Source organism: Cardiocondyla obscurior, linkage group LG04, assembly GCF_019399895.1.
Source record: "Cardiocondyla obscurior isolate alpha-2009 linkage group LG04, Cobs3.1, whole genome shotgun sequence".
In the NCBI taxonomy this organism is placed as follows: Eukaryota; Metazoa; Arthropoda; class Insecta; order Hymenoptera; family Formicidae; genus Cardiocondyla; species Cardiocondyla obscurior.
Window position 1 is genome coordinate 4,227,200 of NC_091867.1, and position 19,840 is coordinate 4,247,039.

Below are 19,840 nucleotides of genomic sequence, written 5' to 3' on the forward strand. Positions count from 1 at the left end.
TGATGTGAAGTAATTTAAAATTAAATAGACTTAAATGTTGCTTCTTGCTTTACAAATAACTATACTTAAATAATTGCCATTCAGGCTGCGTTCTCCTTAGCTATCGCAGATTATATTAAAGTAACGCTAGTTGGACGAGAGTGGAAACCCGAAATCAGGTCTGATTGTTATGTCTAACTTCCAATAATTGGGCAAGCATTGTAACTCCCAAGCCTTTCTCGCGACTCGCCAAAAGAGGAGGCTCCCTTCTGTCCGAGAGTAGGGAGAGCCGCGATCTTTATCTACCTAAAGTCGAAGACAGATAGGAAAAGGGGAAATCATTCCTATAGAAACGTTAATAATAATAATCATAATAATTCTCTTCTCTTTTCACGATGTCTGTTCGACGCAGCCTTTTCATCGGAACGTGAATGGGTCGAACGAGTTGAGCCACATCCTCTTCGAGCTCCCTTTTTCCTACCTCCTCCAGCTTCACCATCATTGCCATCTCCACCCTCGTGCCCCCCCCGTAAGCCCTTTCCCATCTCCTCGCAAGGAGCATCCATTGGAGACCGCGGTACCGATTGTACGCTCTTCGCCGATCTAGGAAGTCACGTATGAATAGAGCTAGTTTCCGCGACGTTCTTCGAACGCTTTTTTCCTCGGAACTATCATGCGCCGAGAAAAACGTGAATAACGGCGCATATATGCGCCAATCGATTACATGATTGCAACCGATTCGGCGCGACTCTACCCCGCATTACGATCTGTAAAAGGTTTCGGGATATATACCGCCGTCGGTATTATCAGTTTAAATTTACTTATTCAATGAACATTACTGCCGCTTTCTAAAATTAGAATGAAAAAGCGGCTGGACGTCATTTGAATTGTAATTAAAATCAATGCTAATGAATATGGGTAGTGCAGGGCAGGAGAAGTCAACTTTCAAGACGACGTTACTGACACGAATATGAAATTTTCTATATAGTAGTCTTACGTCTCAATCATCGTTCCTGCAACGTTTTGGCTTCGCTGACAGGAGTATAATTACGTCAGAAAAATAAAAAAAGTTATGGTTTTCCATCCGGGAAGACGTATTTAATCACGCCAGGCATCGGTTACATACAATGAACTCTTATCTCATCTCGGGAGGGAGGGAGAGGGAGAGAAAGAGAGAAAACCGCGAAAAAACATCTAGTTATTCGCAGCGTTAATATTGAAAATTTTTATATTTTTATATTAAATTTTTATATTTCCTTAATAATTAACATATTTCTTCGCGCGTGTATTTAACAATTTACTTTGGCTCATGCCTCGTTAATTAACATCGCGAATTGATAATTAACGAAACTCTCGGCCTTTTTTCCTAACATTTAACCGAATGATAGCTTCGATTGCTGGCGGCGATTCGCGATCGACACAAAAATATGAAAGAGGTACAAAAAAAAAAAAAAAAAAGTAAAGGCTCGCGTAAAAAGACTCAAATCTATACCATCCGGCGTTTCTCTTTCATGCCGGTTTGCCCGATACTACTCTCTTGTCGCGTATGTCTATACAAATTAGTTGCGTGTACATACAAGTACATCGTTGCACAAGCGACCACTGAGCGCATTCCGCGTAGCGCGTGTTTATGATATGTATAGATAGAGCGAGGACTCCGCGGGACTCCCGCGGCATGATCCAATCAAACGCCAAAGTGGATCGCAACAAAACGCCGCGCCGTGATCCCTATCGTTGGCCCAACGAATTTCAATATGATCCGGCATGCCCGAATAACCACTTATCTCGTGCCGGCAGCAGGTATTCGTACGCGCGATATGAAAGGCACGACCGGCGCATCGCATGAGACGACGTGAATGCCGCGAGTGCACAGCGGAATAGCGAGCCGTCCTCCTCTTCGAACGAATTCGTCCCGCGTTCTCTTTAAAATAATCTGTTCTACCTGTACGCGTGGCTCGCTGACAACGAAGCCGCAATAACATCGTGATTAATATCACGTCCGATCGTGTAAATAAATCGAGACTTCAAATCTGACGGTTCTGGATATTTTCCAAATAATAGAGAGAGAGAAAAGAGAGAGAGAGGGAAAAAGAGATTGGTTGAAAATAAAATTTTTTTTGAGATTACCGCAAAGTTGTCATTTGTGAAAAATTTTCCGGATTTATTAAATGTATTTTTGAACTATTTTTCAAAAAAGAGCTTCTATTTTTAGGTACGTCTTTTTACGTTATACTCGTTGAATATGAAAATTTTGCTAGATTTTATTAATGCGACTAAACGTCACTTTTTGCCGGCCGGTGAGATCTGTAACAATTTACGTATGCTAATCGCTCGTTATTTGTCATACGTCACCGCGCTCGAAAGCAATTTGCATGGTTATAGGCTGTAGATTCTCGCCTCGCATTCTCACGATGCACTTTATCATACCGCGCTCGTTTTTTCCCTTCCTGCGAGAGATCTTGTTAATTAGAATCATTTGTAACATATCGATATCATTTATAACACACATCATTTACAATTTCTCGCTTTGACAATGATTACATCTCGATGATAATCGTACGTCCGTTCCGCGGACGACGACAAAGTATAGCTTTTTTTTTTTTTTTTTTTTTGGTTTCTTAATGTATACACTACAGACGTAATTACTATTCGGACATGGTTTATCGAGAATATCCATAGATTATGCCCCGAATCATTATTCGTCGCGCGTCCTCTACATTTTGCTTCGTTAAAATTTCAATCTCACGCAGTATCTCTAAACCGACTTTGTCGCAATTCCAAAGAGACGCCGAAAGACCGATAGCTTTGTCGAATGGAAAAAGAGGATTGCCTATTTAGAAGCTGATGGCTCGAAAGCCCTAAGGTGACGTCATTTATCTGGTAGGAAAAAGACGGTCGGGACGGGCGTTTAGAGCAATACGTAGATAGGTAGCGATAGTGGACGAGCGAGTAAGAAAACCAACGGAGAAAGAAGAGGCAAACGAGAAGAGAGAAGACGGGCACGATCTTTAGGGGATGACGAAGATGCGTTTTTGTCGACGTAACACGGGAGGGTGAAAAGATCGCTTCTTCTTTACCCGTCCTTTCTCTTTCTCGCTCCAGTTTTCCTCGTCTTCTTCGCGTTTCTTTCTCCCTGCGAGGCGGCGCGTTTAAGAAAGCCCACCCCCGTCATCCCTTCTTTCGGTTCGTCTTACCCGGTTTCTCCCTTTTATTCGCGGCGGCCGCCGTCCTCGTCGTTCGGTTTCGAAGAACGAGAGAACCGGCAGAGCGCGGGGGCGAAACGGAGGCTCCACGGATGAGAAACGTGTTTGTCAATAGCCTGTTAATGCGCTAAGCCATTAATCATTGCGAGCGCTTGCTCCTGTCACCGCGAACTTAAACCACCCCCCGAACTCCGGAGGAACTGCTGGGAAAAGAGGCAGGAGGGAGAGAGAGCACGGGGGTGGCTGTGCAAAACACCAACTTTGTGCGGTTCTTTCCTGATCCCGAGACCTCGTTTCCGGCGTTCGTTTTCCTCATCTCTCGCCCGTTTATTTCAACGTTACGTTTGCCGATAAACAGAATTTAATTTCCAAAGCGCTTTTTTATTAAATTTAGTTTATCGATTCTTAATGAGGATACAATCTCATCAAGCGCACTTTAGTCCGGAAATAATCGTATAATGTTTTTTTTTCTTTTTTATATGCGTTGATCTGAAGATCTGCAGCGAAAAAATCGATAACAATACGATAACAATAAATTGTCTTCGCTTGATCGACAGCCTATCTTTTTTATTTATTTCTTCGTTTTCTTTAAATTAATGCAATCTATATAAATTTAAATTAAATTATGTACAATATCCGCTCGGATATTTTTAATTCCCAAAAAAGCTAGGATTGTTCGAACGTAGTAGCGCCTGATCGTTTCGTTGCGGGCGTTGTCGTTCTTAATTTCCCTGCGCTTTCGCGGCGCGGAACGGTCGCGTCGGCGACGTAAAGCGGCGGCGGCCGTCTTCGTGCAACGTGATACATGCTCGTCTATCATATCGGAAGGATCTTCGCGCGCGTTAATGCACGGCCACGTAATAATATCTCGCTAGCGGCGTGCGAGAGAGCGGAGATTCGCTCTCTGAAATAACCGCGCGTTTGCGGCGTGCACGCGTGGCCGTAGAGTTTGTGGAGATGATGATCGGGACGCTTCTGTAGAATGCGGCAAGGAAGAGGAAGGCGGCGAAGAGGAGATGCACGAAGTGAGAGGAAACGGACCGGGCTCGAACGAGGAAGAGGGAGAAAGACGGCGAGAAGAGCGCGGAGGAGAGACCGAGAAAGCGACAGAGCATATCTATTTATAGCGCTCTATTCGTTTCGGGTAGCTTCGGATGCTGCATGGATCTGCCATGGCGGAAGGCATTATTATGGTAAACGAACGTACGATGCTCCGTTTATTATCTCGAAGTTTATTGTGCTTTCGCGGCCGATTAACTTGTCTAGTCTCGAGATCGGAACCGCTCGCGAGCCCGCGGGTGTGCGCCCGCGGAGTCGCTGGAGCATCTCTGAAAGTCTCGCTCATTCAGAAATCTGTAGTACGATCTGCAACATGCGAAGCCGTCCGCGCTTAAGTTCGTAATGGAATAATATATTATAATGATAAGACTTATTTAAGGATAAGGAAGATTAATATGTGTACGTTATGAAAGGTGATTTATCGTAGTCTCTAAATGCGATTAGGGACTCTTATTTTATTGTCGCTTGAGAACGCAAGCGCACGACGTTTTGCATAATAGTAATCCGAGTTCCGGCGTGTCGTGGATTAGACGATCCGCGGTAACGAACCGCGGATAATAAACGTTTAGCGTTTAACGAGTATGGGCACTATAATTCGCCTCGTGGAACTTGTAAATGCGCGGTTGTAACGAGAAATCCGCGCGTCGGCGCGCGTACATAAATTAACGTTAACAAGACGCGGCCTGTACGTTAATAGACGCATAACCGTAGCCGGTCGGGCGCAATCTACGAATTAGCGGCGACTCAGCCTCGTAAAACTCACCGATTAGAAATCCCGAAAGGCGGCGAGTATATGCGTGTCCGAAAGCGAGACGTCGCTCGTAAAGGCCGGATATCGCGATGTGACCAACCCGCGTTCAAAAAAATTCGCACTTGCCCGCTTTTTTCCTCTCGTCTACCTCGCTGGCTTCTCTCACCCCCTTTTTCTTTTACATTCGTTCGTTCGTTCGTTCATTCATTATCCCGCGACGCGATGAGAGGCGTGCTGGCAAAGTTTGCAACGCACCGGCCGTCAGCCTCTCGGTCCTTCAGCGAGGCTTCTCGTAAACGTTAGTTGAAATTAACTACGGGCTTGCATTCGCGTCTCTCGGTCTAATCACGCCGCCGAAAGCATCGACTTGGATGGGGGATCGGTTAAACATCAGTTAACGCGAACTAATCGCTTATGGGAACGCGCGGGTCATATCGTTCTTACACGCTGACCTCGGGGATACGCAATACATCATCGTGAGTGCACACAATATGCTTTCCCAAGTACAAACTGCTTATTGTTTCTCGAGCGGCGTGCGCGCGCGTTCACCCGCTCGTCGCCGCCGCTGCGAGGGCCGAGAAGTCGAGAAACGATAATAATAGCCGTGCGCGGCCTCCTCGCAGCCGCCACTCACGAGCGGGCCGTTTTCTCGCTCGGCTTTATAAAATATCCTCGCCATTCTTTCGCGCCTGACTCACTCCTTCGTCCGCGTCGTGCCTTCATTCATGAGGGCAACCGTGCGCGCGGAACAGCGGTCGGTACTGCGCGGCCACGCTTTAATTGCACGTGTGTGTGTGCCGCGCATATTATACACGTGCCGACATCGGGCTCTTTCCTGCCGCGCGTTGACTTTTCCCGACCGTAGAGAGCACTTGAATTTTTTTACGTTTTAATTGTACAATTGTGCAATTAAAATGGTACGCTGTTATTTTATTATATTTTTTTTTTTACGTCGCCGGATTATTTCCCGAAAAGAAAATTGAAGCTTGGGATTTTAGGAACTTTGCTATCTCGCGCGAGATTGTTTAAAGGTAAGAGATGTCTGCGATCGATTTGAATCGGCAGCTGAAGTTCTGCGGAGCGCGAGTTCGCACGGCGGTATTTGCGTCGCATAATTCCAGATATCTGATACTAATATGCGCACGTGTATTGTCGGAATGAGAATCCCATTGTTTCGGGCTGGGTATCGCAGCGAGCAGCCCGTGTTCCCGTCGCCGCCGCGCCGGTTGCGTGCGTAAAGGAATCGTCGTTTCGTAGTTATTAGTAATTAAGATTTCGAGCTGCGATGGGAACGGATGCAGCCACGTAAAATATAAAGAGAGGGGGGGAAAAACAAAGAAGGTTTTTTTTTCATACTAATTTTCTGCTAAGTGGACGATGGGAAGGCCGCTATTATCGCCAGTTTTGCGCTTGTTATTTCAATACTGAAGTTAATGATACAGTTCTGCTGTTGTTTAAACCGCACTGTTAAACATCGTATTTTCGCGGTCAAGCGAGCTCATTGCGACGTACAGCTTAAATTATATTGTTTAACGCACTACTTTTAGAAAATTATCCCTGCTTACTAACTGCTGCTTACTACCTGGAAATCTTTAACGATTTATAATAGATTTATAATAGACCTAATCTTAGATCGAGAGATTATAGCCGGTACTACGTAAATGAACAACTTATTGGATCATCTCACTTTAATAAGATTTACGCAAAAAGGTCCAAAGGAAAACGGTGAAAATTAAATAAATACGAAATTTATTTATCGCAATAAAAAGATAAATATTCAGCGTCTGCCAGACTGTTCTCAATTTTATACAGTTTGCAGCTAACTTAGCTCTTTCGATGTATAATCTATCACGAGACCGCTTCTGTAGTCTCCCGAGCTTTGAGATTAGATCCGTTCTATTATCGACAAACGTGAATCGATCTATCATTGTACCAATTCCCCGTCTATAATCGCCATGCACGACCGGTGCGCTCTCCCATCGTTCGTTAGCGCTGCCCGTGCCGTAATTCACGCCTACGCGTGCACGCGTGCGTTCACGGTAGAACTCACCGTCGTCGTCTGGACCGCGCGCACCGGAACGCTCGCCTATTACGGGCGCGACCGCATATGTACGCGGATTTTAATTATTCTCCAACCGGACACCTGTCACGTCGCGGACAGCGCGCGCTCTATTTATACGGACGCCGTTTAACAGTCAACGGTGTTTCGCCACGCCGCTACCGAGGGACGGAAATTTTCGCCTTCTTCTCGCCCAGCGTTTCGCCCGCGCGAGGAAGCGCGCAGCATCCGCTCCCGCCTCGCGCCGGCGCGACTCGAGTGTCGGCGCGTGTGTACGCACGCGGTCACTCGTGCGCGGGCACGCGCCCGCATCTCCGCCGTGGTCACTTTCTGCCTGCCCCACCGCGTGAATCCCGCTCCTCTGTCTCCTTCGCTCGGATCGGGGGCCTCGCAACTTTTCTTCCCACGCCGAGCCGCGCGCGGCCGATGCAAGCGCGCGGTGCGTATCCACGCGGCGCGACGCCGTTGCGCTCGTTGAGTTCGCGTGCAAAAATTAATTCCTTCATTTTCCGACGATCTCGAGGGATTGATTATCGTTTGAATCGCGGGGCTGACGAGCTGGTAGAAAATATTTAGACCGTCGGGATTGGAGGATATTTAGAGAATATATTGCTAAAAGTTACGAGGTAATTTGCCACGACCAGAAAGACAAGAGCGAATTTGTTCCGGGGAATAATGCCGCGACTCGTAGTAGCTGCGGGGAGCCGTCAACGTCATCCTTTTTCTAAACTTCCATTATATTCAGAATCGTCCCACGCGGCGATTGTTACTCCGTCCCTACGGCAACGTAAATGCAAACAGTTTAAGTTGCGAGCTTGGAAAATTACCGAGTAACTTAATGCAGTTGGCGTTCATAACGATACGCTCAGCTGACGCGCGGCAGATCTAATGAACGATCGATCGGACAAGTCGACATATTACGAATAAATTTCTGTTTGAAAAAATATCCGAAATATTAATATAAGAATATTAAATGCTGATTAAAAGCTGAATCAAGAATATCGTTGTATCTAATATATTTTATTTATCGCACAAGATTTTTATATACGACGCAAAGATCAATTTCTGGCTGGAAAAATCTCGTTCGTAAGTTATTCGCGCGTAAAGTCCGAAGGACCCGACCGCACAGAGGCGCAGAGGGGATGACGATGAGAAGATGGAGGTATAAAGAAAAGCGTCCGACAAAGGTTACTATTTATAATCGGTACAGTGCACGTTACCGGATGAGCCGGGCGGGGGTGATGCGCTCGAGAAGGAAGAAGAAGAAGAGGACCAAGAAGAAACAGCGACAGCAACGATGCGCGGAGAAGAACGGGCGGTTAGATGCGCGGAGACGACGATATATTAATAATGGAAGCAACAAAGCGGGGAGGAAGAGAGGAATAAAGGAGCGGAGGAGTAAAAAAAGGACACGGGAAAGGAGGGAGGCGAGCATATAGTGGCTTCGCTGTCTTCCTTTCCCTTCGTTCTCTCAGTTCCTGATCTAAATTCGTCGCAGGCCCCGTTGCAACCGTTCGGCTTAAGGCTAACGGTTCGTCCGGCCTCTTCTCTCCTCGGCCTCTTCTTCCACCTACCCCTCTGTCATTCTTTCGTCCTTCCTCGTCCACTTTGCTCGACGCACTCTGCCTCCGTCTCGCTTTCTCGGTCCCTCAGTCGCGAAGTCGCATCTCGGCGACTCTCATTCATAAGAGGACGCGAGTGGATGGAGGCGCGATCGGGGTGAAGCCACGGAAAGGGACAGACTAAAGGATAGAGGAGGAGAGGCGAGCGCGAAACGAAGGGAAGAGAAAGAGTGAGGCAGACCAGCGCGAGCGGCCGGAAATGCTCAGAAGCCAATGTTCATTCACAAGCGGCGACGGCTGCGTTGTCATCTTTCTCGTCGTTTTCCTTTTCCTTCATCTCGGCTGCGCGTCCGTTCCCGCCTGTCTTCTTCCTCCTACACGAAAGCTCTCTCATCCGCGCTTCTTCATCGTCGCGGTTTTCTAGTTGTCGACGACCACGACGACGATTACGACGACGACGGCGACGTCCAGCAGCGTGAGCAAAACGTTCCGACGCCACCGACGCCGCCGCCTCGCATAAATCTCGCTTCTTTCCCTCTCGCTCCTTTTCTTTTTCTTCGTTCTCTCTCGTGATCGCCATTCTCCTTTCCTCCCCCCCATTCTTTCTCTCTCTTCTACACCCACTATAGAGAGCACGGGAGGATGCACGAGCAGTACGCGGAACGCGTACAACACTCATTGTTCTTGTCAGTTCCCGCACCCGCAACCGGTACCGGAATAGCATGGTATCCCGCGTGCCACCGCGTTAATACCGCGCCCGTGCAACGCATAACGATGGCCCATCTCGCGTTTCTGCGCCAAACTCTATAAGCGCGCCCGTTCTCCAGAGGAAAACGCCTTGGTCCCCGCTCCCAGTGGCAGCTGGGAAAATACCCATGTATACCGTAAAAGTATAAAAAGAAATTCTTTACTGCAATAGACTTTAAAAAATTGTTCAATTCAGCGCGACAAAAAATAATGCAATTTTAACGGTTTGAACGGAATTTCGCGTGTAATCAAAAAAATAACGATGAGTTCAGGTGATTAATTTATTAAAGTAGCGCATAACGAGTATTAAAATTTACTTGCAATCATCTAGAGAGACGAGGAAAAAGTTATAATTATTTTTAATTTTATTTAAAGCTGTCATTATGTCGTTAATCTAATTCCGAATAATGTCTGGGTTTGTCCCACTGTAAAAAGGAAACTATCATGCTACGTAATTGCGACAGACAGCGCAAATTAACGCGGAACCGCAATCGATCTTAATCAAGAGGAAAAGAACATCGATTTGCGGTTTAACGCGGAATGGCTCAGGCGGGCAGACAGCGGACAGACGAATTACGCGGCGGTCGCGGCGAAAAGCGCTCGGGGGATGGTAAGAGGTCCTAGTTAAGGGTGCGCCGGGGCACGGAGAATAGGAAAAAGGAGGGTGGAACGGCGGGAGCGAACATGAAAGAGATACGAGCCAATGTCATTCTCGTGCGTTGCTCTTCGTCGAGAAAGCGAGGGTTGCGACGAACGTCACGAGGCGACGCGTGCATCATGTTGACATATATCCGCACGGGGTGGTGAAATAAATTCGACGTTGCGTTGCACGTTAAAAATGACGAGTCTCAAACGTACCTATAGTCATCGTACGTGTTACCTAATTGTTAATATATTTTCGGTCTGCGGCAAATGTAATATACCTGTCCGATTTAATTGTCAAGAGTTTTCGAACTTCGACATTAAAGACATTTAATATTTTAATAAATATTTTGCAGGTTACTATCTCTCAGATTTATCTCTAGATTTGATACATTGAATACGTGTTAAACGATATGATTTTAATGACTATTTAGCTTACTACTATCGTACTAATAATATTTGCCAATGTTAAGGTAAATTGATATAAAGATATTATTTAACAATCTTCTCCATTACTTAATGAACTATAAACCCATGCAGTTCTGTGGAAATAAGGGTAAAATAAATTGCAATGTGCATGTTATCGCATAGGTATTTTATTTTATTTTTATTTTTTGTGGAGCTCTTACAAAATTATTTATCGGTCAGTCATCGATAAAAATAGAGCGGTGGTATGTCCGTACGACACGTTGTGCACCAGTGAAACGTAATGGCGGTAAATTGCGTGCCACTCGTCCCGATTTGGGGTCGGTTCGGGGGATTTCTACCTGGGCGAGTGCCACAGGAGCCGCAACGAGTGGTGGAAGACGCGGCACGGGGATGTGGGCGGACAGCCTGGCGACAACAATGAGCATTGTGATTTGCGCGGGTGTGCCTCGCGCCCCATTGGTCGATTCTCACCACCTCCATGGACCCGTGCTCGTGGCAAAAGCTAGTGCTCGCCGGCAAAGAGGGTTGTGCTACCACCTCCAAACCGAACAATACACAATGCGCGCGGCGAATTTACCTGAGCCCGACGTCGCCGCACGACGCTTGACTGCGTCTACGCTACCGTTATTTGTAATTCAACTCCATTTTTTTTTTTCTTTGAACATTGTTTTTTTTTTCCGAGGATTAAATTTAATCCTGCGCTAATAACTGCAACAGTTAATATTATAAAGCGCAAAATTTCTACATTTTTCGTGCAGAATTAAGAGCGTTAGATAGTTGATAACGAACACCGAGGTGTTCATCAGTTTTTCAAAATATAAAAATTACATTTTAGTTCAAAAATTATATATTTTAAATATTCTAGATAATTATTCGTTTCTGTATTTTATCGCGAAAAAGATACTTATGGCAATATGAAATAATCGCGAGCACACAAATCGATGTCGAGCCGCTGTTTGTTTTAATTGAGAAAATAGATCGTTTCCAATTTAAAATATTTGAACGATCGATAACTAACATGTAAATTTTACACAATTTACTAAGTAATACTTGTAAATTATTACTTTCGTTTTTTAGTCACTTCGATTAATCGACGAATTAATAGAGAGCGAAATAGATTGCTCGCGGAATGGGACAGAGTAAATAGTTTTAAAAGGTACAATCAAAGTGCGTCGCCCACGTTGCAATTTTCCTCTAAACGGAAATATCGCTTCGAGGTTGGACTTAGTTACGTCGCGATGTCGGGCAGACCGATGCATAATTTGTCGTGCATTTCGCGGTGGTGCGTTTCTCCGGTTCCGGCGCTGCGCATCGTAGCGATGCATCGCGTTCTTCCACGCCACGTGACGCGCGCGTTAATCGCGTTCTCCATCCGCTCGCTCTCATTGAGCAACGAGACCAGTTAGTAAGGGGCCGCGAAGGGGAGAGAGGAAAATAAACGCAGCTACCGTGGCGCGCGTAGTTGTTCATCCGCGTTGCTACTACTACGCCCAGCTACGAGCTGGCTGCGCGTCTCGGGATGTCAGAGACCGGGGGAAAGGAGGCAGGTAGAGAATCTAACAACCACGGGCGCGCAGAGGCGAGCGGGATGCTGATCCGTCAGCGGCGGCGGCGGTGGCGGTGGCGGCGAGTGTCGGTACACGGCGGGGTGACAAAGGCGACGAGGACGAGGACGTGGACGAGGACGCCGGCGAGGACAACATCGGGGAGTCGGTGGCGGTGGAAGCTGTGCGGTGGAAGCTGTGCGGTGGTGGAGGCACCGGTGGTGGTGGCAGCGGCTGCAGCGGCGAGGCACAGCATCCGTCTCGGCGTGGGTGTCGGAGAAAAGAGGCGGCGACTAGGCTCCAAAAGAGGCGTGGCGTGCGTGGCAGAACTTGCTGCCGTGTTACAAACGGCGAGGGAACTCTACAGCGGCGAGAGAACGGCGCGCGGCAGATACAGAGAGATCGAGGGGAACAAGAACGGGAGCGATAGGGAACAAGAGGTGGAAGCGAGAGGGTCAGACGCGTCAGCGGCCGCCCGGCGGGATCGAGGGAGACGAAGCGCGTCGGTAACAAAAGCGAAGGAGAGAGTGAGCGCACACAGTGCGCGAGGGGCGAGAAAGGGTGCGAGCGGGACAAGGGACAGTAGCGGGGCGCGAAAGTGGTGCGACGCGCGGGCGCCGGCCGCCGCCGCCGCCGCCGCCAGGCAGCGCCTTCCGAATCTCATCCCGGTCGGTCCTCGGGGGCTTCAGTCAGTCAGCCGACGCTTCGAGAAACGCGGTGATTATTTCCATTGTATGCTCGTCGTTCCCCACGGGGGGGAGGGAAGGGGGCCTTCCCACCGTACTCTCGCGCGTTTCGCCTCTCTCCCTCTTCCGTCTGCCGTATCACTCCTTCTCTCGCACTGTCACGCCGCTCCCGCTCTTCTGTGTCGCGCGGTTATGCCCGTGCAGCCTCCGTTGCGCGCCTCCTTCTCGCCCCCACTGACGCGGACCTACTGACGCGCCGCGAGGTCCGCTGAAGTCTCTCCGCTGTGCTGCAGAGCGCCTCGTAGCTCGCGACAGTGGTACGCGAAACGGAGCGTCGCGTCGCGTCGCCGTCGTTATCGCGATCGGGGGATATATCGTTACAACTGTCCATCACGCGAATCGGCGGGCCGGGGCATCTCTGCCCGCTCGCGCGTATCGTCCTATCTCCGCGGTTTGGTGTTTCAAGTGCGCGGCCCCGGGTCATGAGGTAGCGCGGAAGGTATCGACGCTGCTCTGCCTCTGGTGAACGCGATCTCGTGCGACCGTGAGAGTATCTTCTCTGCCGATCATCCGTCGCGAGCGACGTCCGAGCTGTCGAGTGTGAGCTACCGAGTGTCGAGAAAAATATAAAAAAAAAAAGAAAAAAAAACCCGGTCGGTTCCGGTAGAGCGAGTCGCTCTGGCCGTCGATCTCTCTTTGGTTTTGTCAGTGGCGGTTTTATTCATTGTGCGAAGGTGCGTTCTATTATACGTGACAAGTGTTACGTCAATGGCAACGGGGTAGTCCAGGCTACCAGCACGCGGCAAGGATGATATGAGCACGCTTGGCAGGTGAGTCGACTGTTCTCGCGTGCTGTAGGTGCACGTGGCTTTCGAGGCAATACGAAATTTTTCAAGCGTCGGAATTATATCGCAACATTCTGCACCCGCACAAATCTCCGATTTCTACAAACATCTGATATTTATATAGGTTTTCGATGGCTCGAATTTTATTCTAATCAATTTTTTTCACCGCGGTGTTAATTAAAATAAAATCTTAACATTTCCTTCTCTCAAAATTATGACCCATAATCGCGATGATAATGAATGGAGTTTATTAGTCAGTGTGACTTAAAACGCGCCCGTGGCACGCATTGTTGAAAAATCGGGCGGGCCGGGAAAAACTGACGGAGGAAACTATTAGGATTCCCCGTATTTTTCTCCGGATCTGTTGATGCGGAACGTCGAGATAACTTTACCGAAAGCGCGTGTGTAACGAGCGAAACGGCACGCGCGCGCCTGCCTCGTAGACTCGTGAATTACAATCTGTCGCGCGATACGCACGTCTGGAGGGAAGTTCGATGATCGGGAAGCTTGGTCGGCCGTAGCCTCCAGGTCGGATTCGATCCGGCTCGGCGCAGCTCGAAACGCGAAATTACGTTTGCACGGGCTCCGCAAGCGATCGCGCTTAACCCGAGGTCTTCTCGCCGGTGTAATCAGAGTTACGTATGACATTGTATCCCCGTGATATGCGACCGCCGGCGTGATAGCGTGAGGGCGATTGTAACGTGTGCGCGTGTCCGTGTGGGTATCGAGACTGTGTGTTGCGTGCGTGTGTCCGCAGCCAGGCGGCCGGGTACAGGCGTGTACGCACGGGGGCCATGTGTTCGGCACGGCGAAGGAGAAAGAGAACCGGCTCGACGAGAGCGGAAGGTCGGCGGACGCGAGAGAGGAAGAGAGGCGAGGAGACGTAACGAACGAACGAGGGTTGAGAGAGGCGGGAGCCGTGCTCTACGCATCTGACCCAGTGACCCTCCCCGTTGTCCCCCTCGGTCTCTCTGCTTCTCCATGGGGTTTCATCTAATTCTCCACAGGCTTCCCGCGAAATATCTTGGCCGATCCTGCTCGAAATCCGACGACGCGTCCCCGTTTCTTTCGCGCGGCCCGATGCCCTGGAGGACACTCGAGTCCGTCCATTTCGATTAATTGCAGTGAGCGACCGCACATGCTGCCAAATCCTTTCGGCCTCGGGACGACAGCTCGGGATTTTTTTTTTTGTCGATTAGGTGCGCGCACAAAGGGACGAAGGAGCCGTACACATTTTACGCGGACACAGACGCGACTCACGAACTCTTGCGCGAATTCCCTTAATCTGCATTAATGTTTACAAAAAGATTGTTTCTACTAATGGACAGTCCTGCGTGATATAACGAGACATAACAAGTGAACTGTGTAATTGGTCTGCCGCTTATTACTGCATCACGGGAAACCGCTTACTCACGCAGCACTCAGAGGGAAACGTGATTCTGCAGTTTTTATCCGAATATCGAAAGGCACCGTGAATTAGTTGGGCGAAGATAATTGGGGATTTTGTCTGCTGATGCGCGCGCGTACGTATTTCCGGGTACAATGTCTCGTTAATCGACGCTTCTCGTTCAGGGGGAGAGAAGGGGAGGAAAAAAAAAGCGACCCTCTCGGATAAGAGCTTTGAGTGCCGAGTCGTCGAGTACACCGCTCTCTCGGCAAAAATATCGAATTATCTCCGAGCGCCGTGATAATAAGCGCGTACGCGCGGATTCCCGAAGGATATCCCCGACGTAGTGATCCACGCGCGACGGGTTACGTGCACGCATTTGCGTAACAAGAGCGCGTGTCGCCGAACAAATCGAGAGACTGCGATATGAAGTTAACGCGGCGAATGTCCGCCGCTTCGGGCGGTGTCCGCTTTATTTTTAATCGATTTCCCCGGAGCGCACCACCTCGTTTCAGTCTCGCGAGCGGTTTCACGGTATTCGTTAAATACGATCGATCTTTTAACGCTTTAATCGTCGGATTATTTAAATTAACCCGAGAGCGCCGCTAAAAAGCTGACTAAATGCGGAAGCAAATTGAAATACGTAATTGACATTTAATGCAAGATACCCCCGCGGTTACAATTATCTTTTCACATTACGGGATCTCTTAGCGCGTTACATTGATTGACGAGTATTACGTATACTTTTCTATTAAAAAGTTATTAATCGTAAACCGTATCTCGGTTGAAATAGATGAAGCGTGGAAAAAAAAAAAACGCCGCGTAGTTGTTAAACTTGCGCCCATTCATCGGGAGCCGCCATAGAATTTCGCATCTTTGAGGAGATAATTAAAAGGGGAACAATATGCGCGCACAAAAGCCCTTTATGCGACTAAAGGTGCAGCAAGGCTACATTATGCAGCGTTCCCGCTGTAATAAATTATACTTGGGTCGCGCGAGGCTACATCCCACCTACGAACCGAGACGTGTACGATGTGCATTATATCGTATACCGCGCTCAGCGATGTTGTCCGCGGCGATAATCCGACGCGATATCCATCGCAGTATTTTATTAAAGTCAATTGCTCTCTTAGTATAAATCTAGTTGCGCCTAGCGCGCCGCGGCTCGAGGCACCGGCTCGACCTCGACTGATACACGTAGACATCCCTATAATTATGCGTACCACCGCCGTAAATGAATTCGGGAGCGTATGAATAAAACCTGACAATGGAGACACATTGCACGCTCGGATTGCGTCAGTGAACTGCGCGTTTAGCGCATTGGCGTTGCGAGACAAAGCACGATTCTAAAGTGTCAAAACACAAGGCGGTAGAGTTTCGACATTCCGGCTCACTTGCGAAAACGACGCGCGATAGCCTCCATTTGCGTTATCGTTACATCGATAAAAAGTACGAGTGGTCAGCGTATTCACATTAATCTCTAACAATGTAAACGACGCGGCTGTAAACTCGTTAGTTAATACGCGTCGCTCTAAGCCTCCTAAATGCAAATCAATTAATTATTTATTCACACCGGAGAACGTGCATTACTCGCGTACATATAATATGCGCGTAATTTGTATATACATATATAATAATTATAAAAGCGCCTGACTGTTTGTCAGATATTACCGAATCGCGCGTAATCGTATTTTCGCGGGCACAAAAGAGTTGTATCTAAAATTCTATGAGGTTCAAATATATTCGTGCTAGTCTGTCAACGACTGCCCCGATTTCGAACTTATCTCAATGAAGTTACGCGTATGAATTACGTTGCCTTTAATAGAATGTATCTTCAATCGCGACGATATCGTGCTTGACTTTGACCGACAAATTCTAGGACGTAAAATGCACTTATTAAAAAATAAAAAAATAAATTAAAAAAAGAAAAATTCTTACTCATCAGTATCCGCTAAGGTCAAGGTCGGCATTGACAAGTCACTGGAGAACGATAATCATGAACAAATACGAGTGGGAACGTTAACGTTTCGCCTTTAGAATTATCGCACGAGTCGCCGCGAGCTTTAGCTTATTTCGTTTTCGCGCGGTGCATATCGCGAAGAAATGTCTGCAATGATGAGAAGTCTAAAAAAACTCGTGATTTGTTACTTAATGGCGAGCTGTGCGATATTGAACAGAACTGGCGACACTTGTAACATATAATAAAACGCAGTGAGTCAAATTATTCGACGATTACGAATCAGCCGATACGCGCGCGAATAAACATCCGGAATATCACAAAGCTCTATTTCTCAGTCAGATAAACTAGATTTGCAACGAAATTTAACAAATAATAAATAGACGATAAAGCGCTTGGTATACTTGACTCTATCAACTCGGTCGGAATTTTTTAAATAAAATACGATCCAGCGATATAATCTTTTCAACGCGTGTTTATATATTCAGCATATTAAAGAAAGTAATTAAAATATATATTAATTTTTATCTCTTGCATTTTGCATTTATCTGATTTTAAGAAGAGTCACGTAAAATGGTTTACAAAAACACGAAATCTGCACTGGAGTGAATAAGAAGTCGCTAATTAATCGCGATTCTACCTAACTACCGTGACCTATAATAGAAAATTACAGTGGTAGCCAGTGACAGGCGGATGATAACGTATAATACAACAATGCACAGCACATTGCATTCCGTGTAACATTACACCGCTAATCGAATAAGTTAAAACGACACGCATGTTCGGTTACAAAAATATTTGCTGATACTTGGCCGTCTGACGGATCGCAGTAACTAAATTTTACTGAACCTAAACGACATTCGGAAAAATTACTTTAAAAAGAAGATTTTGTATGAGTTTCCAGCCGTTTGGCACACCTGCTCAACGTGAAATAATGGGAGGAAAAACATAGGGAAAAGAGAGTAGATTTCGTTGCTGAACGACCGATCTCAAAAGAAGCCGATTCGAAGTCGCGCGCGAGATGCATGCAGGGATCGCTATTCGCGCGCATCGCACAATACCTGTGCTCCGGTCGCAGACAACGGCGAGGGTTTTGCGGTGCGGCGGGGATTCATCAGGACGGATGAATAGCGGCAGATAGCCGAGGTGCTTCGGCCACCGCGCGCTATCGCGCGTGCAGCCTCTCGCGTACGGATTCGTGTGTGCCGCGCGCTTTGTTCGCGATGTATGGGGCCCGGTTACGCGTTTGTTGAGTCGGACCAAGGGGAGGTGGGCACGGAAGAGCAGCAAGAGGAGAGTTGAGATGTACGAGCACGTAACGCACACGTGAACATCCTCTTTCTCCGTTTCTCGTTGTTTTCGGCTGGCGCGCGTACCCCGTGAATTCTCTCATTTCCTCCACGTCCGGGGTTTCCTTTCCTCTAATTCTTGCACCTCGTCTCTCCTTCTCTCTTATTCTCTCTGTCCTTTTCTCTCTTTCTCTCCCATACATTTCTCTCACGAAAGAGCTTGCTTTTCCTTATGCATACGTTAGTGTGCGCGCGTACATACGTGATCAACGGTGTGTGGGGGCGGTCGCGGAGGACCCTAACGCGTTCCAGATGCTGCGTGCTTTGTTCCCATCGGCGCGCGCTCTCGCGCGATGCTTGAGACCGTCTTTCTTCATTTCTTTCTCTCTCTCTCTCTCCATCTCTCTTTTCTTTTAGAGTGAAATTCCGACAAGCGCGCGTTCATTTATACCGAGTAACTGTATAAGTTTTATTTTCGATTTTAGATCTCAAATGAATAAACAGAAATTTAATCGCAAAGCGGCGAGTCGACTTATTTTCGGGAATATTTAATAAAACAAAGTTATTTTTCAATGCTTCTTCGAGGCCTCTAGCGAAGAGATATGTGCGGTTAAGGTGCACAAATTCTCCAACTGTCGCTAGTTTCGTAAACACAGGCCGTGGCGTTACTTAATTCCGGGCTGTTTGTCTTTTGTCTACTTTAGTACGCGTTTAGTTTCGGAGACAGAGACCGTCAAATAAATTCCTCCGCTCCCTTCGTCGACTCTCTCGTTCGACCGACCCTTTCTTCTCCGATCCCGTTTATCTACCCTCCCTTCTGGTTCCTCTCTTCGGGACCGATATGCGCGTACGCGCGCAGAAACAAGCGGCATGTGCACGTGCATCGCGTGTAACACGCTCCCTTTCCTCTCTCTAACGAACTCCGTTATAACGCGAAGGAGGAGGATCGAGGAAGCGATCTAAGGTCCGAGCAACTTGACACTGAACACATGGCCCCACTTCTTAAACCCACACTCGGTCAGAAGACCCTCCCTCGTTTCTAGCCGTCTGTATCCCTCGGTCCTCGGCCGCATTCTGTCTTCTCTCTCCTCTATTCTTTAGATCTTTTTCTTTTTCTGTCTCTTTCTCTCTTTCTCTTTTTTTTTATCCTCCTCTTTCACTTATTTTTTCCCCGATCAATCACACACTTGTGAATCCATATGAATTTCATCTGTGGACGAGGCAAAGTTATTCGTGCCAAATTGTAACGTTGTCAAAGAGGACGTTTTTTCCCTCCTCTCTTCCCCCTTTTTAAAATATCGCGGCAGAAACGGACATCGTTGTTATCACGTAGCGTAAAAAAAATCATGCGCCGGTATCATGTAGCCATGAAATTAAGTAATGAATTAAGTAACCCAATATATCGTATTTAGAATTATTCCGAATACAACCGATAGATAATGAGAATGTGAATATGTGTCGAAAGTGATTATGTGCCTCCGGAAATCTTATCGCATCATTGCGCAAGCGGTTTGGTGAGAGTCATTTGTTTGCGCAATAGTCAACCGTAAGATATACGCCTCGCGGAAATGAGAGAAAAGCACGAGTGGATAGTTGGTGAAAGGTCGAGCTTATTTGCGTGTATCCGCTCTTTCTACGATTCCACGTCACACTATCACGAAGGCGGCGGAGTCATTTTTTTTCGCTGGCGCCTTCGGAGAA

At 47.5% G+C, this 19,840-nt stretch overlaps 1 protein-coding gene across 6 annotated transcripts in view; it reads left to right on the forward strand.

The window, feature by feature from the left end:
- The window catches only part of Sox102f (transcription factor Sox102F), a 142,901-nt gene that overhangs the window by 81,729 nt on the left and 41,332 nt on the right, over positions 1-19,840 (forward strand). The window contains exon 1 of one of the 6 annotated variants that reach the window (XM_070656028.1): positions 12,845-13,491. The exons of the other annotated variants lie outside the window; for them this stretch is intronic. Within the exon in view, the coding sequence (XP_070512129.1) occupies positions 13,475-13,491 (17 nt within the window). The 5' untranslated portion in view covers positions 12,845-13,474. Of the gene's footprint in view, positions 1-12,844; positions 13,492-19,840 lie in introns of those variants that run through there. 6 annotated transcript variants of the gene reach the window in all.